The 20781-nt window shown below is 41.1% G+C and overlaps 1 protein-coding gene across 4 annotated transcripts in view; it reads left to right on the plus strand.

The window, feature by feature from the left end:
- LOC132186271 (P-loop containing nucleoside triphosphate hydrolases superfamily protein) overlaps positions 1-20366 on the plus strand; it is a 37902-nt gene extending 17536 nt beyond the window's left edge. The window contains exons 17-23 of one of the 4 annotated variants that reach the window (XR_009440738.2): positions 6-907; positions 1003-1068; positions 1153-1278; positions 12161-12405; positions 12507-13735; positions 18946-19154; positions 19504-20366. Coding sequence is in view for 1 of the 4 variants with exons in the window: in XM_059600161.2 (XP_059456144.2) it covers positions 6-907; positions 1003-1068; positions 1153-1278; positions 12161-12405; positions 12507-13735; positions 18946-19046 (2669 nt within the window). In the remaining 3 variants the exon portion in view is untranslated. Of the gene's footprint in view, positions 1-5; positions 908-1002; positions 1069-1152; positions 1279-12160; positions 12406-12506; positions 13736-18945 lie in introns of all 4 variants that reach the window. The other 3 variants (XR_009440737.2, XR_009440739.2, XM_059600161.2) reach the window with 3 other exon arrangements.
- The last annotated feature ends 415 nt before the right edge of the window (positions 20367-20781 follow it).

The raw sequence follows: 20781 nt of genomic DNA on the forward strand, positions 1-20781 counted from the left end.
TATAGGTACTGGCAAGACCCGAACTATTTTGGCCATTGTCAGTGGCTTGCTTGCTTCACCTTTACAGAGGACAGGTATTGCAAAACATTCCCTTGGTGCCAGTTTGAAAACAAATAGTATGATATGCACCAAATCGAGTCCACGGATTAGCCAGACTGCTGCAATTGCAAGGGCATGGCAGGATGCAGCCTTGGCTAAACAATTGAGCGAGGATGTCCATAGAAATTCAAAATCTGTGGAAAGTTCAGCAAGAGGAAGAGTGCTTATCTGCGCTCAGTCGAATGCTGCAGTTGACGAGTTAGTATCTAGAATTTCTAGTCAAGGCCTTCATGGCAGTGATGGAAAGATGTACAAGCCATATCTTGTAAGGGTTGGCAATGTGAAGACAGTCCATCCAAATTCACTACCATTCTTTGTTGATACACTTGTTGATCAACGTTTGGTGGAAGAGAGGATGAAAGTTTGCAATGAAAAGAACGAAACAAGTGTGGACTCTTTAGTGGCTCTGCGCTCTAATCTTGAAAAATTAGTTGACCGTATCAGATTCTTTGAAACCAAGCGTGCTACCTTAAGGGATGGAAATGATGATGTTAAGAATTCTTCGGAAGAAATGTCTGATACAGAAATAGGGTTGAAGCTAAGAAAACTTTATGAACAAAAGAAGCAAATTTATAAAGATCTTAGTAATGTTCAGACACAGGAGAAGAAAGCTAATGAAGAAATTAAATTTCTTAGACGTAAGCTTCGGAAGTCTATATTACAGGAAGCTGAGATTGTGGTAGCTACGTTAAGCGGCTGTGGTGGAGACCTGTATGGAGTGTGTTCTGAATCTGTGTCGACTAAGAACTTTGGGTTTCCCTCTGAGCATACTCTTTTTGATGCTGTCGTGATTGATGAAGCTGCTCAAGTAAAATATTCTTTGCTTGATTAAGGTTATAGTCTTTTTAGCACCGGTCTTGCTCTCGCATTTTGTCTTTTAAACATTGCTTCTTGCCACTGCAGGCTCTGGAACCTGCTACCCTCATTCCTCTTCAACTTTTAAAGTCAAGCGGGACCAAATGTATTATGGTAAGGACCATTAACTTCTTTATTCTTAAAATTTCATATCCTGTGAGAAGAGATGGATCTGAAATTTACAATCTCCCATTATAGGTTGGCGACCCAAAGCAGCTTCCAGCGACAGTTCTCTCTAGTGTTGCCAGTAAATTCCAATATGAATGCAGCATGTTTGAACGTTTACAAAAGGCTGGTCATCCTGTCATTATGTTGACCAAACAGGTGAAGTAGATTGCAAAATCTTCCCCTCATCTGTATTATAGTTGTATTACTTGATAGATTGGATAAAAATCATATTTAGGATTGTTATTGTAATTAGACCTCAGCACAAAAGAAGTGCTATAGAAATGAAGGTTGGCACTTGTGACAAACTATACTGGGGTGGTCAGTTTTGATAGTCCGTGGAATTTATATAAAGAATTATTAGCCTATAAAATAGTCCTTTTTTTTTTGTTTCTTTCTAGTTAAGCGTTTTTCTTGTATACTTCCTGTGTACCTGGGTTGCGTTTTTCACTTTTAATCATATTCAATTACTTATTACGTTTTTCACTTTTTATTTTTTATTTTATTTTTTATTTTTTATTTTTATTTTTTATTTATTTTTTTCATGTTTAATGTTTTAAGGGTGTACATTCATAGACATTCTCTCTCTCTAGAATGTCTCTCTCTCTCTCTCTCTAGATTCGGATGATTTTCAAAATTTGAATTTTTGAAAGTTTTTTTCTGCGATCGGTGGCGCGGCTGGTGCTGCGCGTTAGGGTTCGGCGCATTAGTTATGGAACGCAGCTTCTCTTTTGAAGCTAAAACCTTCTGCCTTTCGGCAAAGGTTGGGTGTCCTAACCTTCGTCTGGAGGAAAGGAGAAAAGGATTCGTGGGGTATATTTACGCGAGCATTCGGTGTTCGTCGTGGTTGGTGGAAATGGTGGAAGCGGCGATTCAGGTTCAGGTGAAGGAAGAAATTGCCAAATCTTACCGTGAGGGTGATAAGGCCACGATGATCCACGGGGGAGGTAATAAGGCCGGTAGGTTCTTGGAGGTATCGGTGTTGGCTGAGGGTGGTCGTAAGGGAGTCATTTGGCTTCCGGAGGGACGCTTTGGGAGGGGCTGGCTGCGTTTTGCGGGAGAGCTTCGGCAACTGTTGGCGGCACAGATCAAGTTGGATGGTATGGCGGAGTCTGGGGTTCCATCTTCGGCGGGGTTTCTCATGGATGGTCCTTCTTTGGGGGTCGACTCCGGGAGGTCTTTCGTGGATGTCCTTCGATCTTCTCCGGGAGTCGAGGCGAGAGCAGTTGAGTATCCGAGGTCTCTCGATTTGCTTCCGGGGTCGTCTTGTTGGGATTCGGAGTATGACGGTATGGGGTTGCGTTCTGTCGTGGATTGCTCTGCGTTGGAGAGTTTGCCTTCTCCTCTGGCGGAGGCGGCTAGGTCAGTGAGTTTGAGGAAGAAGAAGAAGGGCAAGATCGGTATTAGTGGATTGTTGAGGCTTCTAGGGCAAATCCAACGTAAGTTGGACTGGGTCCGTGCTGGGGTTGTCTCGAAGCCCAATCGCAGGAGTAAAAGGGTTCGTTTTTTGGGCCTATCAACTTCTGCTTTGGGTTGTGATTCCGGGTCGGTCTCTGAAGTGGGTTTGGGCCAAAATTTGGATCCGGTTCATTACTTGGATCCGGATTACTCGGATCCAGTCCATAACTCGTTTTCATTACCTTTGGAGTCTGTTTCTGCTGGGATTCCTCTAGTCTCTGAAGAGTTTTTGGAGCCGTTGGCTAGGTCTTCTTTGAGTTTGCAGGTTACCGGTTTGGATTCCGGCGATGGGTCTTCCCCGGCAGTGTTCTCTCTCTCTCCGGTGCGAGTTTTGGGCGAGATTGTTGGGTCTGCCGGTGACGGGTCCTCTCAGGGGGCTACTTTTTTCCATTCTGCGGAGGATTTACCGGCGAGCACGTTGCGCAGGGACTGGGAGGGTTCTCTTTCTTCGATGCCTGAAGCCTGCCGGGGTGCGACTGTGTCTTCGGAGATTTCTGATTCGGCACGTCTTTCTATTCTTAAGGAGGCCTTCTCTGTTCCTTGGGAGGTGGACTCTCCGGCGAGCCCTCTTTGCAGGGATAGGGAGGTTCCTTTTTCGGGGGAGGAGGAGCTGGTTGTTCGTCCTTCTTCTCCGGCGAAAGGTTTGTTTCGTCGTGGGTTCTTTGGTCCGAGAGCTGTCTCTCCCTCTCCGGTGGTGTTGAAGGATTCTTCCTTGTCTTCTAAGGGAAAGGACCCTGTTCTGGTTCCCTCTGCGCCGGTGGAGGTTCAAGTAGGCTCTACTGTCTCACCTACCTTTGGGGTGGCTGAGCTGGGTCTTCATTCCCCTGCTACTACCTCCTTGTTCTCGTCGCAGGGATGCACTTCTCTCTCGACTACTTCCCTGCTCGATGGGGCGGCTGAGATGGGGAGGAGTCTTAGCCGTCCTTTTCCTCGCATGACAGAGAGTGGTACTCCCATTTACTCCTCTATATCCTCGTCCCAACTGTTTTATACCCGGAGGGTGAAGGAAAAAGTCGCAAAGCAGCTGCATAAGAACAAGGACCTGCTTGCTGAGGTTGAAGTTTCTGCCCCTAAGGTTGAAGCTTCTGCTTCTAAGGTTAAGGGGTTGAGGGAGCTCAATAATCTTGATTGCTCCATCTCTCCAGTGAAGGGCCAGCGTCGGCGGGGATTTTTGGGATCGAAAAATGCTTTTTCATTTCCCCCTGAGGTGCACTAGGGTTCCACCTGAGATGCACTAGGGCTTTTCTTGGGGTTTGGTTGGGTCTCTTGTATTCCCCTTTGGTTGGGTGTTTGGTTTGAGTGGGTTTTTCTGGGTTTTTGGTTTGTTAGGGTGTTTGGTTGGGTTCCTTTGTATACATTATTGTGTACTTAGAGGTGCTTTGCGCTTTTTTTGATATATACTACATTACTTATAAAAAAAAAAAATCATATTCAATTACTTAATTTATATATAAAAATAAATTATTAGCCTGTAAAATAGAGTCCCCCCCCCCCCCCCCCCCCCCCCCCCCCAACTATATATGGATTCCAAGATTATCACATTTTTTTTGATAAGTAAAGTTTATATATCAAAAGCGCAGAGAGGTGCAACCCAAGTACACAGAAGGTATACAAGAGAAAATGCCTAATTAGGAGAAGAAAAAAGGACAAGAAAATCAAGATAGCTAATCACTAAAGGGGCAAGCCAAGCTGCTGTCCAAGTGAAAAGCGTGTAGAAGAACGCCTTGAGGTCCTCCGAGATCTCTCAGAATCCTCAAAGCATCTCGCATTCCTTTCTAACCATAAACACCATGCTAGGCAAAGGGGAACCATTTTCCACACAACGGCACTTCGAGAACGCCCTCCCGACCACCAACAAGCGAGCAAATCCACCACCTTTTGAGGCATGACCCATGACAATCCAAACCGGCTAAAGATAGCATCCCATAGAGAGCGAGCGATCTCACAATGGAGAAGAAGAAGATCGATTGTTTCCCCATCTGATTTGCACAAGCAACACCTATTGATCACAATGAGATTCTTTTTCCTAAGATTATCTATTGTGAGGATCTTCCCTAACATTGCCGTCCAAGTAAAGAAGGCCACTCTTGTGGGTGCCTTGGTGCGCCAAATACTCTTCCAAGGGAAATGACTAGTCGCAGTACTAGTGAAAACATTATAGTAAAATTGAACATCGAACTTCCCTTTACTTGACGGAATCCACCTCATTTTATCCTCTCCTTCCCTATTCATTTTATGAGAGTACAACAAAGTATAGAACGAGGCTAGCACTTCCAACTCCCAATCATGAATCAACTGAGAAAAGCTAACATTCCATTGAAGAGTTCCCCCCATGGGATCGAAATTGTCAGCACTAGACGCATATGTGGCATTAGCTATGATGTAAAGGCCTGGAAAAACATCCTTAAGACACGCTTCTCCACACCAAACATCATCCCAAAATCTGATTTTGGAACCATCTCCTAGATCAAATCTTGTATGGCTAGACAACATCCGCCACCCCCTACTAATGTATCTCCAAAGACCCACCCCATGAGCCCTAGAGATGTTGATAGAATGCCAACCACCCGATTTAGAACCATATTTGGCATCCACGTCCATTCGCTACCAAGCCTTTCTCTCGTGCGCATAACGCCACAGCCACTTCCCTAACAAAACTTGGTTGAGTAGTCTCAATTTCCTGATCCCTAAACCTCCTTTGGAAATCGGAGAGCAAATCTTATCCCAACTAACCAAATGGTATTTGAATTCATCATTTAAACCTCCCCATAGAAAATTCCATTGGAGCTTCTCTATGCGCTTAACCACTGAAACAGGAACAAGAAAAAGGGACAGGAAATAAGTAGGAAGGTTAGAGAGGGTGCTCTTTATTAGAGTAACCCTACCTCCCTTAGAAAGATACATTCTTTTCCAACTTGCCAATCTCCGATCTATCTTTTCCAAAATGTCATCCCAGATAGATTTTGCCTTAAAGCGAGCACCCAAGGGGAGCCCCAGGTATTTCAAAGGCAACGAATCCGTCTCACAACCCAAAACACCAGCCAATTCTTCCCTATTATCCACATCAGCTACCGGGACCAAAGCTGATTTAGCCATATTCACCTTTAGACCCGAAGCAGCTTCGAAACAAACAAGTAGGGCTTTAAGAGAACGAATTTGATCCAGATTCGCCCCACAAAATACCACCGTGTTATCTGCAAACAATAGATGGGAAATTTTAACCGTCTCAGATAAACTGTTTCCCACTGAGAAGCTTGAAATGAAGCCACTCTCGGTGGCAACAACAATAATCCTACTAAATGCCTCCATAACAATGACAAACAGAAACGGAGACAATGGATCTCCCTGCCTCACCCCCAGGAGCTACTAAAGAAGCCAGCAGGAGTGCCATTGATTAATACGGAAAAACGAGCGGTTGAAATACATTGCTCTATCCAAGAACACCACTTCTCACCGAATCTACATCTCCTCAATAAATACAAGAGAAACTTCCAGTCACTGTGATCATTGGCCTTCTCTACATCCAATTTACAAAGCAATTCCGGTTCCCAAGAATTGATATGACTATCCAGGCATTCACTTGCTATAAGAACCGAGTCCGTGATTTGTCTTCCTTTAATGAACGCGTTCTGAGGCTTTGAAATCACCTTATCCAACACCCTCCTCATCCTATTAGAAAGAACTTTAGCAATAATCTTATAAATCCCACTAACAATGCTAATAGGATGAAACTCCTTAAGCTCGGATGCTCCAGGAACCTTTGGAATAAGAGAAATAAAAGTAGCATTAAGGCTTTTTTCAAACTTACCACGAGCATGAAAATCTGAAAAAACTGCCATAATGTCTTCCTTGATCACTTCTCAACAATCTTGGAAGAAAGCCATTGAGAAACCGTTCGGCCCCGGAGTCTTGTCTCTATCGATACCTTTCACCACCTCCAACACTTCCCTTTCCTCAAAAGAACATTCTAGCCGATCAGCCTCTCTCGTTCCCAAACAATCAAAGGCAAGGTTGTCCAACCTAGGCCTCCAATTGCATTGTTCAGAGAATAGAGACTTATAGAAGTGTACCGTATGATCCCTAATGATGTCTTGATTAGAAGAAAGAACACCATTGATGGACAGGGACTCAATAAAGTTGCATCTTCTATTAGAATTGGCAATCCGATGAAAGAACTTAGTGCACTTATCACTCTCCTTGAGCCAACGGATCCTAGATTTTTGTCTCCAACTAATTTCTTCTTGTAAAAGAGCAATCTCCAATTCCCTAACAATCACCCTTTTTCTATTATTCTCTTCTCCCAATTCTCTCTCTTCCTCCAATCTATCCATAGCCTTCAACTCTTCCGCTTTCTCTTTGCAAATAACATTCACATTTCCAAATTCATTCACGTTCCATCTTATGATATCCATCTTTAAACTCTTAAGCTTCCATGCCAAAATGAAACTCGGAGTGCCAACGAAATTGTAAGAAGACCACCAAGTTCGCACCTTATCCACAAAACCATCAGTTTTCAACCACATATTCTCAAATTTGAAAGGCCTCTTACCCCCAATCATACCGTCACAATCAAGTAAGATGGGAAAATGATCCGAGCACAATCTAAGCAACCTCTTCTGAAGCAGGCTAGGATATTTGGCTTCCCATTCTGAAGAAATTAAAAAACGATCAATCCTAGACCGAGAATAAGAATTGGACCAAGTGAATGTCCCTCTTGTGAGTGGAAGGTCCATAAGCCCCTGTTCGGAGATGAAGTCCGAGAACTCTGACATTGCGGTAGTAAACCGCGCTCCCCCCGACCTTTCACTAGGGAAGTGAGTGACATTAAAATCACCACCAATAACCCATGGCACCTCCCACCAACTAGAAAGGCCAGCCAACTCTTCTCAAAGAAAACGTCTAAAGTAGTCTAGATTCGGGCCATAAACCCCCGCAAAAGCCCAAATAAAATCATCCTCCACATTCTTAAATAAACAAGCTACAACAAACTCTCCCACATAGACCTCGATCTTTGTAACCACCCTCTTATCCCACATCAACAAAATGCCACCAGAAGCTCCATCAGAAGCAACAAAGCACCAATCAACGTAAGCCCAACCCCACAAATTATTCACAAAACTGCTGGAAATCGATTCCATCTTCGTCTCCTGGAAGCACACAATGTCCACCTTCCATTGTCTAAGCATATTCCTCACCCTCATGCACTTATTGCCCTCATTCAAACCCCTCACGTTCCAAGAAACAATCCTAGGCTTCATGACAGATCTCTATGAGTTCTTCCCTTAGCCCTCCCCCTAACATGCAAGGTTATTGAGTTCTCTCATACCTTTCTTCCCCGTATTTGAGGCCACACCCGTTCCCTTTCCTTCATTACGTGCGATAATAGTCGTGAACAGCTCTGAAAGCTTCCTTTCATACCCATCACACGAGATCCCCACATAGTGACTAAACTCCCTACAAGCTTTAGAAATCTATCAGCAGAATTGGACCCCTTCTTCATCAAAAACCCCTTAGCTGGACAGCACGCCAGCGGACTGTGTTCTTCCACCTCATATACTTCCAATTCTAGACTTGCCAACCTGGACTCCCTGAGAATAATAGGATTTTCCACCAACTGAGAAACAATACACTTCCATGCTGGCTTTAGAGGATCCACTATCCGTGTCCTTTCGGATTTCCAAAGTGACATCCTGACAATCTCCCATCGTATCTTCCATCCCTTTTGTCAACCCATCTTCCACCTCTGCCTCGGTAGGAAAAAAATCCACAATCCTAGTTTCTATCTCGCAAACTTTCAAGGATGATGGGTTAGCTGCATTACTTGATCTAGATATCTCTACCCCCCCATGACTATCCCCCTCGCTGCCGGAATCCCCAGGAACAGCCCCTGCTGGCACAACCCGATGCTCAGAGACTACCGGAGCGCCTTCTGGTAGTTTTCCCAGAAGATTTAAGCCCCTATCGCCTCCCCTCACCTCACCCGCTTCCTCCAAATGCTTCATCGGCGTCCTCTGTCTTCGACCCAGGTGTAAAACACCATTCATCATGCCAGTCAGCTCCATACCCACACTGATTGGGGCTTTTCCCAAAATACCCAACTCAGATATTGCCGATGAGCCTACCTGAGGTTGACCCAGCGTAAAGCAATGCCCGACGACAGACGAGGAAGCACCTGGATCTCCTAATTTGGTCGTCATCCTAGTCCTTTGAAATTGTTTCACTCTTCTCGGCCTTATTCTCCTATATTTCTTACCAAACCTTTTGGGCCCAGCGTCTACTGCATGAGTCACGCCCATCTTCTGGTTGAGCTGGATGCCATCACCTTCCAAAGCTTCAAGATTGGTTTACGCAGGCCCAAGCTCCGAAGGCCCATTGATGTATGAAGCCCGTTTGCCCACTGCTAGCCGCTCCAAGCTACACCCAATCTCCAGCTGTAATTTTTCCAACGAATTTCTTAGATTGCCGTATTCGATGTCTCCAAATACCACGTACCCATTGTCAGAACATTCCTTCCTATCAGGTCCAGTACAACCCTTCGTAACCGCCATAGCATGAGACAAAGCATTGCTACCTAACAAAACAGCTGTCGCCGGAGCTGGATTTGCCGGAGAAATGGACTGCACCGGTGACAGAATCGCTGGAAATTCATTGGCGTACCTCTGTCTCTCTTCATCTTTCAGCAAAGTTCCCATATCCTTTTCCTTGCCCTTTGATGTCGCCGGACAACCCACCAGAGACTTGAGGATGGTCACTGGACCTGAACTAGCTGGAACAGAGACATGACTACACTTCTTCGTCTGTGACTCGCCTGGACCTACGTTTCCCTCTGACAACCATTTGGGCACCCTAGCGATAGGTTCAGACGATGGCCCAAATAATTCCTCATTCAGACGCAGTGTGGATTGCAGCACCTCAGTAAAACTTCTCTTCTTCTTCCCTGCATCGTTTCTTTGGGCCAAATGTGGTTGGAGAAACCTTATGGCTATTTGTAGTTCAAACTCAAGTTTACTCCATCCTATCTGATTTTTTCCTTTCGGCACCATGACTGCCTTAGGCTTCTCCCTCCCCTCACATTCTTCAATCACCAAAAATATGCCGCACCTATTAGAACATTTCTGGGCTAGCACTCGAGGGTACCCTGGTTTAGATTGATCTCTAAACACCCTTGAATCCTTCACTGACATCAACTCCTCAAAAATGTTCAGAAGCCATACTGCTTCACTACTTCCCAACCTTATGAACCTCACTAGCCCCCTGCTTCTCTCCTTGAATATCAAACTAGTATCACCATCCATCACCGTCATCTGAAAATCTTTGGATTCCACCGACCAGCTTCTTAATAAACCCATCTCGCCACCACTGGCAGCTCGCCTGAGACAAAAAGCTATTCCTCCCACACCTCCTCCGGGAAGGAAAAGAAGAGAGAGAAGAGTGCTTTTTTTTTTTTTTTTTTTTTTTTTTTTTTTTTTTAAATTTTTGTCTTCTAGCAAGCACCAGGAAATTTATCACATTTGATATAGAATTTATTATATCACGATCCAAAAAAAATGCTGCCATATCTATACCCTAGAAAGATCAGTTCTAACTATATTATACCCCACAAAGATTAGTTATAGTTAACTCCCTGAAATTATTTATATAACGCATTATCATCTAGTAGACACCAAATGTGAAACTTATCATATAGTCATGCAATGCCTTCACAATCTTCACAATTAGGGGTATCACAATTTCCCCCACACATATATACCCGTGTAATGCCTATATAATCCATGTAATTTGGAGAATCTCAACTTCTTCACTCAAATTCCTAATGTTCTTGTCAGGTTCGCATTGGACCAAACTGTCTTTAGCAGCACATGACTTGATTAAGTTGGCTTTGATACCAATTGTCATGATTTGTTTTTATAAGTATACCAATGTCATGACTGAGGAAATGTTAGCCATATGCGTTACATGAAAGGGGCTAGTCACAGTTAGATTTTTTCGAAATCGCTTATATAGCCCAGTACCATATAGGATATGAAAAACGGGTGTTTAGACCCCAATGCAATATACCAACAATTATAAATATACCTAAAATTATGCAAGCAGTAAAAGCAATATATCAAACCACAAAAATATGAACCAATCAAGCATACACCAACACAATTTTGTTAATGGAGTGAAAACCCTTTGAATCACACATTAAAGGTAAAACCATTATGGAGCATCCAAACTCAAGAAACCAATCACTAAGAAGAATTCATAGTACAAGCAAAACACACGTACAACTCTTGTAATGGTTTAGACATTTGTATGCAGACAAGTACCCTCACTTGCCTCCTGCCACTGTAACTCTAGATCCCCCTTTGGGCAATTCTTTTACTTGGTCTCCTTTACGGACCTACCAGTAAGCTTTAAGTTGTTGATGTAGACTACGTGGTTTGATCAACTCCAAGAGAATGAACAATTCAACTCGCAACATAAGGTTTCTCTTGGCACACAATAAACGGCTAAGCACTCAATTTATAATGTCTTAAAGACCTCAACTTTAGCTCAACTCAGCTCATGGAAAATTGTGCCTCTCGAAGTCCTTTTATAGACTTGAAATATTAGACTTAAAACTTAAAGAAGTTAGTTTAGATTTAAAGTGGCAGCATCTGGACAGGTAAGTGAGCTGTCTGGACACTTTTAGGGTTACATTCCTTTAACATGTGAGCCATCAGGAAATCGGCAGACAAGAGTTTATGTATCTTTAAACCGTCCGGACATGTGTGAACACTCCAACTGACAAAATATTCTGTTTCCCCAAAACATTTAGGCAGGTGAGAATGGATTTGCAAACGAAACATACTGTCTGAGCAATCGGACACCTGTGAATGAACCATTAGATGATACACTGCCTTCACATTCTGTCCAGACACCTACAGGCGGACTTGTGAATGGAGCTCTATGTACTTGAATTTCTTGAAGGAATTTTAACTCAAACCCAAGTACAAATCTACCCAACCACATATTACATTTTGGCACTTGTTTTGAGCACCGAGTTGGCTAATCAAAAACCTGACAAATTCTCTATTTGGCCATTTGGTGACAAAACAATAAAATTGGACAAGATTACCGGATTTACCCCAAGACTCATCTAAACCTAACAAACCATGGAAATAGGTTCGATATGAATTATTGGAAAGAGTATTTCCTGAAATCATGAACAAAGTTATAAAACGCATGGGGAAGTGACAAATAAATAAAGTAGCTCAACAACTATAAAATTGAAATCAAACTCATGAGCAAGTACTGAAGAAGTAACTGAATTTTCATTTCATATATCTTTACAGCATGACATTGATGGTAGAATACTAAGTTCACTAAAATTAATTCAGTACATCCACAAACCAATATAAGTAAACATTAGTCAAGAAATATCCAAAAAATATATCCCCGAAATATCTCCCCCTTTTTTTCACCAGGGGAAAAAGGGAAAGATCAACCAAATATCTTGTATTATTTATAATTGATCGAGGTAAGTGTTTGTCTTTTTACATTTTTTCCTTCTTGCGAGTTATGAAAACATTTAGTGACAAGTTTTTATCTTTTGCAGTATAGAATGCACCCGGAAATATGTCGGTTTCCTTCTTTGCATTTTTATGATGGAAAGCTGCTAAATGGTGATAAAATGTCGAGCAAGTCAGCTCCTTTTCATGAAATTGAGGGTCTTGGGCCATATGTATTTTATGACATTGTTGATGGCCGGGAGCATCGTAGTAAGAATTCAGGTGCATTGTCCCTTTACAATGAAAATGAGGCTGATGCTGCAGTTGAAGTTATTAGGTTTTGCAAGAAAAGGTAGGCGACTCTTTTGGATACGTTGTTTATCAAGAAGACATACACAAACTTCTACTTGTTGATTTATTGCTTTTAATGTTGTATTTGGATACATTGTTTAGGTTCCCATCTGAATTTATTGGTGGAAGAATTGGGATCATAACTCCATATAAATGTCAACTCTCACTTTTACGTTCTCGTTTTTCAAGTGCATTTGGATCTTCTGTCGTAGATGATGTGGAATTTAATACAGTTGATGGTTTCCAAGGTCGGGAGGTTGATATACTTATACTTTCCACTGTTAGAGCGGGGGAGCCTAGCTCTGCTTCACTTGGGATCAACTCGAGCAGTATTGGGTTTGTTGCTGATGTGAGAAGGATGAATGTTGCATTGACAAGAGCCAAGCTTTCTCTCTGGATCTTGGGTAATGCCAGGACTTTGCAGAAAAACCGTAAATGGGCTGCCCTTTTGAAGGATGCTAAAGAGAGAAACTTGGTTATTTCTGTTAAAATGCCGTACCAGTCCATGTTTAAAACAGCCGATTATAAAGATGCTGTTCCAGGAAATTCTTATAATCATTCAAGACAGCAGAAGCATGTTGAAAAGGGTAAAGATGCTAGCCAGCATGCAAAACAAAATGAGAGCACTGTAAAGCGAACCTTTGGAAGGAAAACAAAATATGCAGGCTATGCAGATCAGAGTAAAAGAACAGGTGTAGAAGATGAAAAAGATCTGCCAGCAAGTAGAGAAAATATGCTAAATAACAGATGTGCCAAAGATGAAGATGATTTTCTAATAAAGAAAGATTCATCTTTAGTTGCAGATGGTAACAACAGAATCTCTGTGGATGTTGAGTCTGCAATCTCAGGGAAACGTGTTACAGGTGGTGAAAGAAAAGGCAAAGAGAGTAGTGAAAAGAAAGTGAGATTAGGGAATACTCATATGAGCAAGCGGAAAGTTAATTTTGAAAATTCTATGAGTAATCCAGACCACTCTAGACGAGAATTGGGTGATAGTCATAACCTTTTGACATCACAAGCGTCCAAAAGACCAAAAAAATCTTTTGAAGTAGATAGAAGCCTGGGGAATCAGGAAGTTGCCGCTCCTTTAACTGAAGGCAGCCTGAAGGAGAGAGATGTAAATCATAGAGGTAAAGCCCCGAGTCAGGTAGGCCCTGGAGATTTGATTGCAAAAAGGAAACAACAACGTGAAGCTGTTGATGCTATTCTTTACTCTTCTCTGATATCATCTAAGAAGCCTGAAGCATCGATGAAACCTGTGCCTGCTAATAGGCCTCTTTCCTCATCATCAACTGTTGGTGGTGGCATAAAACCAGCCAAAACAAGAAAAGGTATACATTTTTGCTTGGCTACTATTTTAGGTATGACACATTCTAATCTTGCTCTTGACTGCTATTTTAGGTATGATACTTTTTTGCTCTAAACCAGAAATAAAACCACTGAACCGGTCTGAATATGCTCTGAACCGGAAAGAAAACAAATGAACTGGTCGAAGAAGACACTGAACCAGATGAGAAAGGTGCTGAACCGCCTGAAAAACAACATAAACCAGCCTGAACTGGCCAGTAATCAAGAAAAACCGGCTGAACCAGATTAGAAACAATGCAAACCTCCTGACCTGGCTGAAAACCACTGAGGAACACTGAGAACAATCTTGAACCAGTCACGAAACACAGAAAAATAGCCAGAACTGGTTGAAGAACTTGAAATTAAACTAAACCGAAGTAACCCTTATCCTCAATAAGGATATCCTTATTTCCAATAAGGAATAGCAAGCTCCAGAACCCAAACAAGGGCCCTCGTCTCCAACAACTCGCTGGAAACTTGCTAGGAATAAGACCTCGCCGGAAACGAACATAATATGCCAATGACTCCAACTACAACCTTCGTACACTTCATACATCGTCAAGGAGTACAAAAAACGCCCGGTAAACACCACAACAGCTGCTAGAAACCATGAAAATCATTGATAATTGCCATAATTCGCCGGAGTAGCCACCAAGCACAAATGGAATGTCGCCGACCTCCAAACTACTGAGAGACACCACAAAAGTGCTGAGATTCGACTGAGAATTGCCATAGAAACTGTTGAGAAACCAAAACAAACAGCCGGAGTACAGGTTGGGGGTTGGGCTGAGTTGAAGACGGTAGTTTTTTTTTTCTTTTCTTTCGCCAGAGACTTTCCGGTCACCATGAACAACTTGTTTTAGAGCTTTAACCTGATCGGGCTAAGGGTGAAAATGAGATTATGGTAGCAGTTATTGGTTAAAACCACTAACTACAACCACCTAAGTGGTTAGTAAAATCAGATAAGCACCTCTGCTAACCATCTAGGCAGATAGTGATTATTTCATAATCGTCAACTGGTGGTTCTTAAATAAGAGAAACCGCTATTAACCGCTTTTTAAAAGGAAAAAGGAGAAACAAAAAAACCAAAACGTTGTTTTTATAATAATATGGTAATACCCTACTAGATACGACATCGTATCTAGAGTTTTATATATATTTTTTTATATATTTAAATACTAACACGACATCGTTTCATATATATATATATATATATATATATATATATATATATATATAGGCGGTTAGCTTTTTTTTTTAACCACCTTCAAAAACAATTAGGCGGTTAACGATTAGCAGTTAGCGGGCGGTTAATAACTGCTTGCTATTTCAGCCCTAACATGGGTAGTGCTACCACGTGGTCACGTCTAATGAACAGTTGCCACATCACTAAACCCTTTGATTTTTTGTAGTGCACTAGGATTATAAACAACATCACCAAGATATCAAACATCAACCAGAAGGAAGAAAAACCAAGACTACAAACAAGGTGTTTAGACCAGGATCCTAAAAACACCTTGTTACCATGTAGCTTGCATGAATGGTTTAGAGAACAAGATGGACGTGCATTACTGTTATGTAGCCTATCTCACACATCTTAGTATATAGTTTTTGAGAAATATAACAATGACCAAAATACCTATAAACCCTAGTAACTCTCACAAACCCTAATGACTCTTATAACAATAAGTAAATTCATTAAAATCACAGAAAGGGCAACACCTTAGTATACAAGAAACCTTGGTATAGAAAAAGAACAAAATTCCAAAAAATCTTAGAAATTAGAAGCATGCAAGCTATTAAACGCCACTAGCAATGTATAAAGGGCTTGGACAACATTTTCAACTTTAATATCACAGTCTCACGATCTTCAAAGCTCAATGCGTTCCCTTCTGTCCAAATACACCACATTAAACATAGAACCTTCGCATGTCCAAAGCATTATGGTGTCCCAATTGTCCTCTCAACTCACCAACAACTCTCTCACCCTTTGAGGCATAACCCATGCAACCCCAAATAATTGGAAAAGCGAACTCCATAATGCTCTTGCAACCTCACAATGAAGGAGGTGATCATTAGACTCCCAACTTTTCTTAGACATACAACACCGATCCATCACAATAACATTCATCTTTCGTAAATTATCTAAAGTTAAGATTTTCCCTAAAGCTGCTGTCCATACAATTTAAGACTTATCAAATTTAATTGATTTTGATTTTTAGACCTCAGTTTTCGATTTATCAAATTTAAGACTTGAGTTTATGATCATTTTAAATACGAGGTATTCATTCATTTTTTGTCAAATAAATAATAAAAATGATAGGAAAATATAATTGTCCCCCCCTTTTTTATTTTTTTGTTTTTTGTTTTTTTGTTAATATATGATGTATATTCAAACAAGGCGTAGAGGGGTGCAACCTATGTATACAAGAAGTAACCAAGAGAACCCCTAATCCATAGAGAAAGAAAGAACATAAATCTAGAAACTAAAAAAAAAGTAGAGTTTGTAGCACCAACTTCTTCAAATCAAGCAAGCCATTCTCATGGTTATCAAAAATTTGAGCATTCCACTCTCGCCAAAGACATCAGATCACACACAATGGAACCATCCTCCATATGTGTAATGAAAGACGGTTACCTAACTATCTCAAATACTCACTTACCCTGCGAGGCATAACCCAATCAACACCAAAAAGCTGAAGAAGCACATTCCATATCTCTGTTGCAACCTCACAATGCAGGAATAAATGGTCGATTGACTCTCCACAATGCTTACACACACAACCCAACTCCATCACCATAATATTCTTCTTACGTAAATTGTCCAAGGTTAAGAATTTCCTTAAGAGTCGCTGTCCACACAAAGAAAGCCACTCTCGGGGGAGCCTGAACTTTCCAAAGACTTCTAAGGACAAGTGGACTGTACCGGAGTAGACAATACCTAGTAGTAAGACTTTACAGCTTAAGTCTTCCTTATCGATGGAACCTACCAAATTGTATCCTCACCTCCATACCTGACGTTTTGGGAATACATTACTCAAAGAATCAAGAGAGCACGTCCACTTTTCAATCAGGTGATTGGAAAGTGGACATTACTCAAAGAAACAAAACATTCCATTGAATAATACCATTTTGAAACTGCATATTCTTCTCCACCCACACATCCTTACCACAAGCAATATTGAACAACTCTGGAAAAAGGATCTTCAATGGTAGCTCTCCACGCCACATATCATGCCAAAACAACACTTCAGAGCCATCTCCTACCCATAATGCAGATGATGCACAAATCATACCCCCATCTAATACATTTCCACACTCCCACTCCATAGGGCCCCCTACTTCCTTGGAACACCAACCACCCCTTTAGACTATACTATCATATTCATCGTCCACTAACTTCCTCCACAAAAGCATCCTGTTTTGTAGTAAACCTCCACAACCACTTACCCAACAAGCACAATTAAACTAAAGCATATTTCTCATCCCTAACCCCCTAAGGTCGTCGGAGTGAATACCTTCGACCAATTCACTAGATGAAACTTAAACTCATCACCAATGTCCCTCTTATAAAAAAGGAGAAAAAAAGAGAATTGAAATAGGGGGATGGGTCATGACCTAGCCATTGTGGGTAGGTAAGCTAGCCAGTCATGTTGGGTACGACCCAGCTGCAACTAGGGCTGGCAATTTTGACATGACTCGCGAACCCGACACGAACACGACACGAAGTTAACAGGTTTTGGGTTTGATCTAAATAGGTTCGGGTTATAATCGGGTCACCTTTTTATGACCCGATTATTTTTCGTGTCTGATGGGTCAACTTGCGAGTTGAGCCGCCAGACCCATTAAAAAAAAAAAAAAAAAAAACCTAAACTAAAGAGTAAGCCTAACCTAATGATGATGGAGTTTTGTTTTTGTTTTCCTTATTATTTTGTTTTTGCTAGCTTTTTTTTTTTTTTTTTTTTTTTTTTTTTTTTAATTTTTTTTTATTATTATCATTTTCTTAATATGATTTTACCTTAGTAAGTGATTTGTTGTTTTATAGGTTTAATTTCAAGAGATTAAGTTGTTATTTGAATAGACAATTAAGCCTATTAGAGGCAATTCCAAATGATTTACCATGTAAACTTTATACTTTGAAATTTGCTATTTGCTATGATGGACTATGGAGTTGAAAATTGCTAATCATTGTGAATGTTTTTATTGAATGGCAATTTGTTAACAGTTAAACCTATTATGTTTTTATCATATTGTAATTTGTGAATTCTATTGAATCTCATGGCATTGGTATTATTATTACATTATTTTTCCTATTTTTCATTCAAACGTGTCGGGTTGTGTCAACCTGATACGACCCGGTTATTTTAAACGGATTAAACTGGTCGTGTTGGGTTACCCAGCTATTTTTCGTGTCGTGTTTGGGTTTAGATTAATCGGATGGTGGGTCATTACGGGTTGTAATCGTGTCGACCCGCCAACCCATTTTGCCACCCTTAGCCGCAACCATGATTGGGTCATTCCCAACCACCGTAGCTAGGTAATCCAACCATGGCCATGGTTGTGTAGTTGTGGCCAAGTACGGTTGAGTTGTGGTGCCTGTGAGATCCAACCATGGTTGCAATTAGGTATGACCCAGACATGGCTGCAGTTGGGTAGCCCAGCCACCGTGGTTGGGTTGTACTTTGGGCATGTCAGTCCCTTTTTTTCTTTTTAATTTTTTTGTTTTATCCAAAGGGCATTTTTTTCTTAAATTTTTATATCATTTTCGCTATTTGTATGAAAAACTAGATGAATGTATTGGATTTATAGCGATTGTAAATTTGGGTCTTAAATTTGCAAAAGTAGAAATTGAGGTTTAAAAGTTAAAATAGGATAAAACGCATGGGAGTTTCATAAAATGTTCCCCTTGTTTTATCACTTAATGTTCAAGTCACCAACCAATTTTGGCTGGACCTCTTATTCTTGCCCCCCATATCCCTTTCTGGTTTGTTTTAGTTTGGTTTTCAAATTATGGGGTCAGGGGTGTAATGTATCAACCCCAACCCCCCTGCGCCAAAAAAAGAAAAAGAGGGAAAAAGAAGAAAAAATGCCCATTGGTTTAATTTTTGAGTCTTTAGTTGCTTGATCTCAGTGGTTTTAATCTTTCTTCTGTGAATGCTTTACCTGTCTGACTGTCTAGTTTCTCTTCTACCAGTTGCACCAGCATCTTCAATTAGTGCATCACAAGAGCAGACCCATCAGAGTCGCAGGAAGAGAGATAAATCTTTACGCTCCCAGGACATGAGTGAAGCTTGAAGTACCATATATTGATCTGGTTCTGTAAAGGAAGCCTTGTGATCAATTGTCTAGCTAAGCAGGAACTGGAAAGGAGAATTAAGGCCCTGTTGGTGTGCCAATAGTAAGGTAATTAGTGGAATTCCTTCTCAGTATCCAAATATCCAATGTATCTGGGATGAATTTCTTATAAAGCTGCTGGTCCTTTTATTGAAAATGATTCCTCAATTGCTGGTACTGCATCAGTTGTATCAAGTAGCAGGTCACTGTATAAGATGCAAATGGTTTGAAATTTTACACACACACACACATAGGTATTCTACTGGTTATTCAGTTAAAATAGTCATTTGTGATGAAAAATTGCTCATGGTCTAGAAATAGGACTGATTTTGCTGGAAAGGAGGTAGTTCAAAACCTTTGTACTTGTCCCATTTTAACAGTTTCTTTTCCGAACCAAATAAATTGTGGTGCAATACAGGTATACAGCATCATGCTTTTGCTAGTGATGGCTGGCTTCAGTTTTTACCATTCTATATTTTGCATGTGAAGATTGTGAAGCATTATAAAGAATCTTGGGCTCTCAAATGGTGATCGGATGCTGAGTTGCCTAGCATTTTCCAGGCAATTGGCTTTAGAACCTGCTGCCACTTGCAGGAACTCTTTTCGACCCTTGCAGGAACTCCCAGACATTGTCCTGCAATTATTGATGCCTGCTCTGCATTACGTGTTATCGTCATTCACATTTGTGCCTCTGGTGTCTCTCTTCTTTTTTACTGCCGGTGTTATCATTCCCATTCCCGTTGTTTGCTACTGAATTGTGTGAAACCAGTAACTCGAAGGGATATGCGCGAGAAGCATCGAGTTCATTCAGAAGGATATGGGCCAGCCTATTACGTGAACAAGCATACTGTTGAGAGAATTTCTTTTTGACCTTTGAGAGTGCAAGGATGATCATTCAGGGTACTTGTGATAAAGAATATGATACTGTTATCCATCCATGACCTAGATATCCGTAGGTCAGTTGCCAGGCTCTCTCACACTCTCTCTCATGTGATCTTTTTTGTTTGTTTGTTTTTGTTTTGTTTTGTTTTGTTTTGTTTTTTATATTCGTAGTTGCTGTATTGGGAAGCTTATGATGGATAATATTGTAAAGAGAAATGATAGTCAGCATTCTCACGTAGCATTGTATTTTTGTTTTTGTTTTTTTTTTTTTAAATTACAAGTGGATGTAAATGTGTTATATAGACAAGAATGCTAAGAGAATGCTACTTGAGAATGCTTACTATCTTTTCTTTATTGTAAATTTGAGGTTTTGCTGTTGCAAGAAGGGGATTTGGTTTAGGGGTGAAAGCTTCTGGGTTACCTAGTAGGAGTTTGATTAACGGTGATGATTGTTGTACAATATGTGTTTGCGACGTGCAATTAATCTGAGTAAAGTTTTCTTACACTATCAAAAAAAAAAAGAAAGAAAGAAAGAAGGGGATTTGGTTCAACGACAACAGAATAATCCTACCCATGGTCCAAATAAGGAAGGAATAAAATGGCGTAAACATATTCAGGGAAAAGAGCAGTGGGACCTCTGCTTTGCTAGAGTTGCTTCCCGGACAGGAGGGCCCTACCAAGCCCTCTAACACTTGCGCAATAATAGAGGGCAAGGGAAATTGGTTGGGATCCCCAATTACAGGAGATCTCGATCCATCCTATCTTGCCATTGTAGAAAGACTAACACGCTTCACTCTCACAATCACCTTTGAAA

Source organism: Corylus avellana, chromosome 6 (genome assembly GCF_965113065.1).
Source record: "Corylus avellana chromosome 6, dhCorAvel1.hap1.2, whole genome shotgun sequence".
In the NCBI taxonomy this organism is placed as follows: Eukaryota; Viridiplantae; Streptophyta; class Magnoliopsida; order Fagales; family Betulaceae; genus Corylus; species Corylus avellana.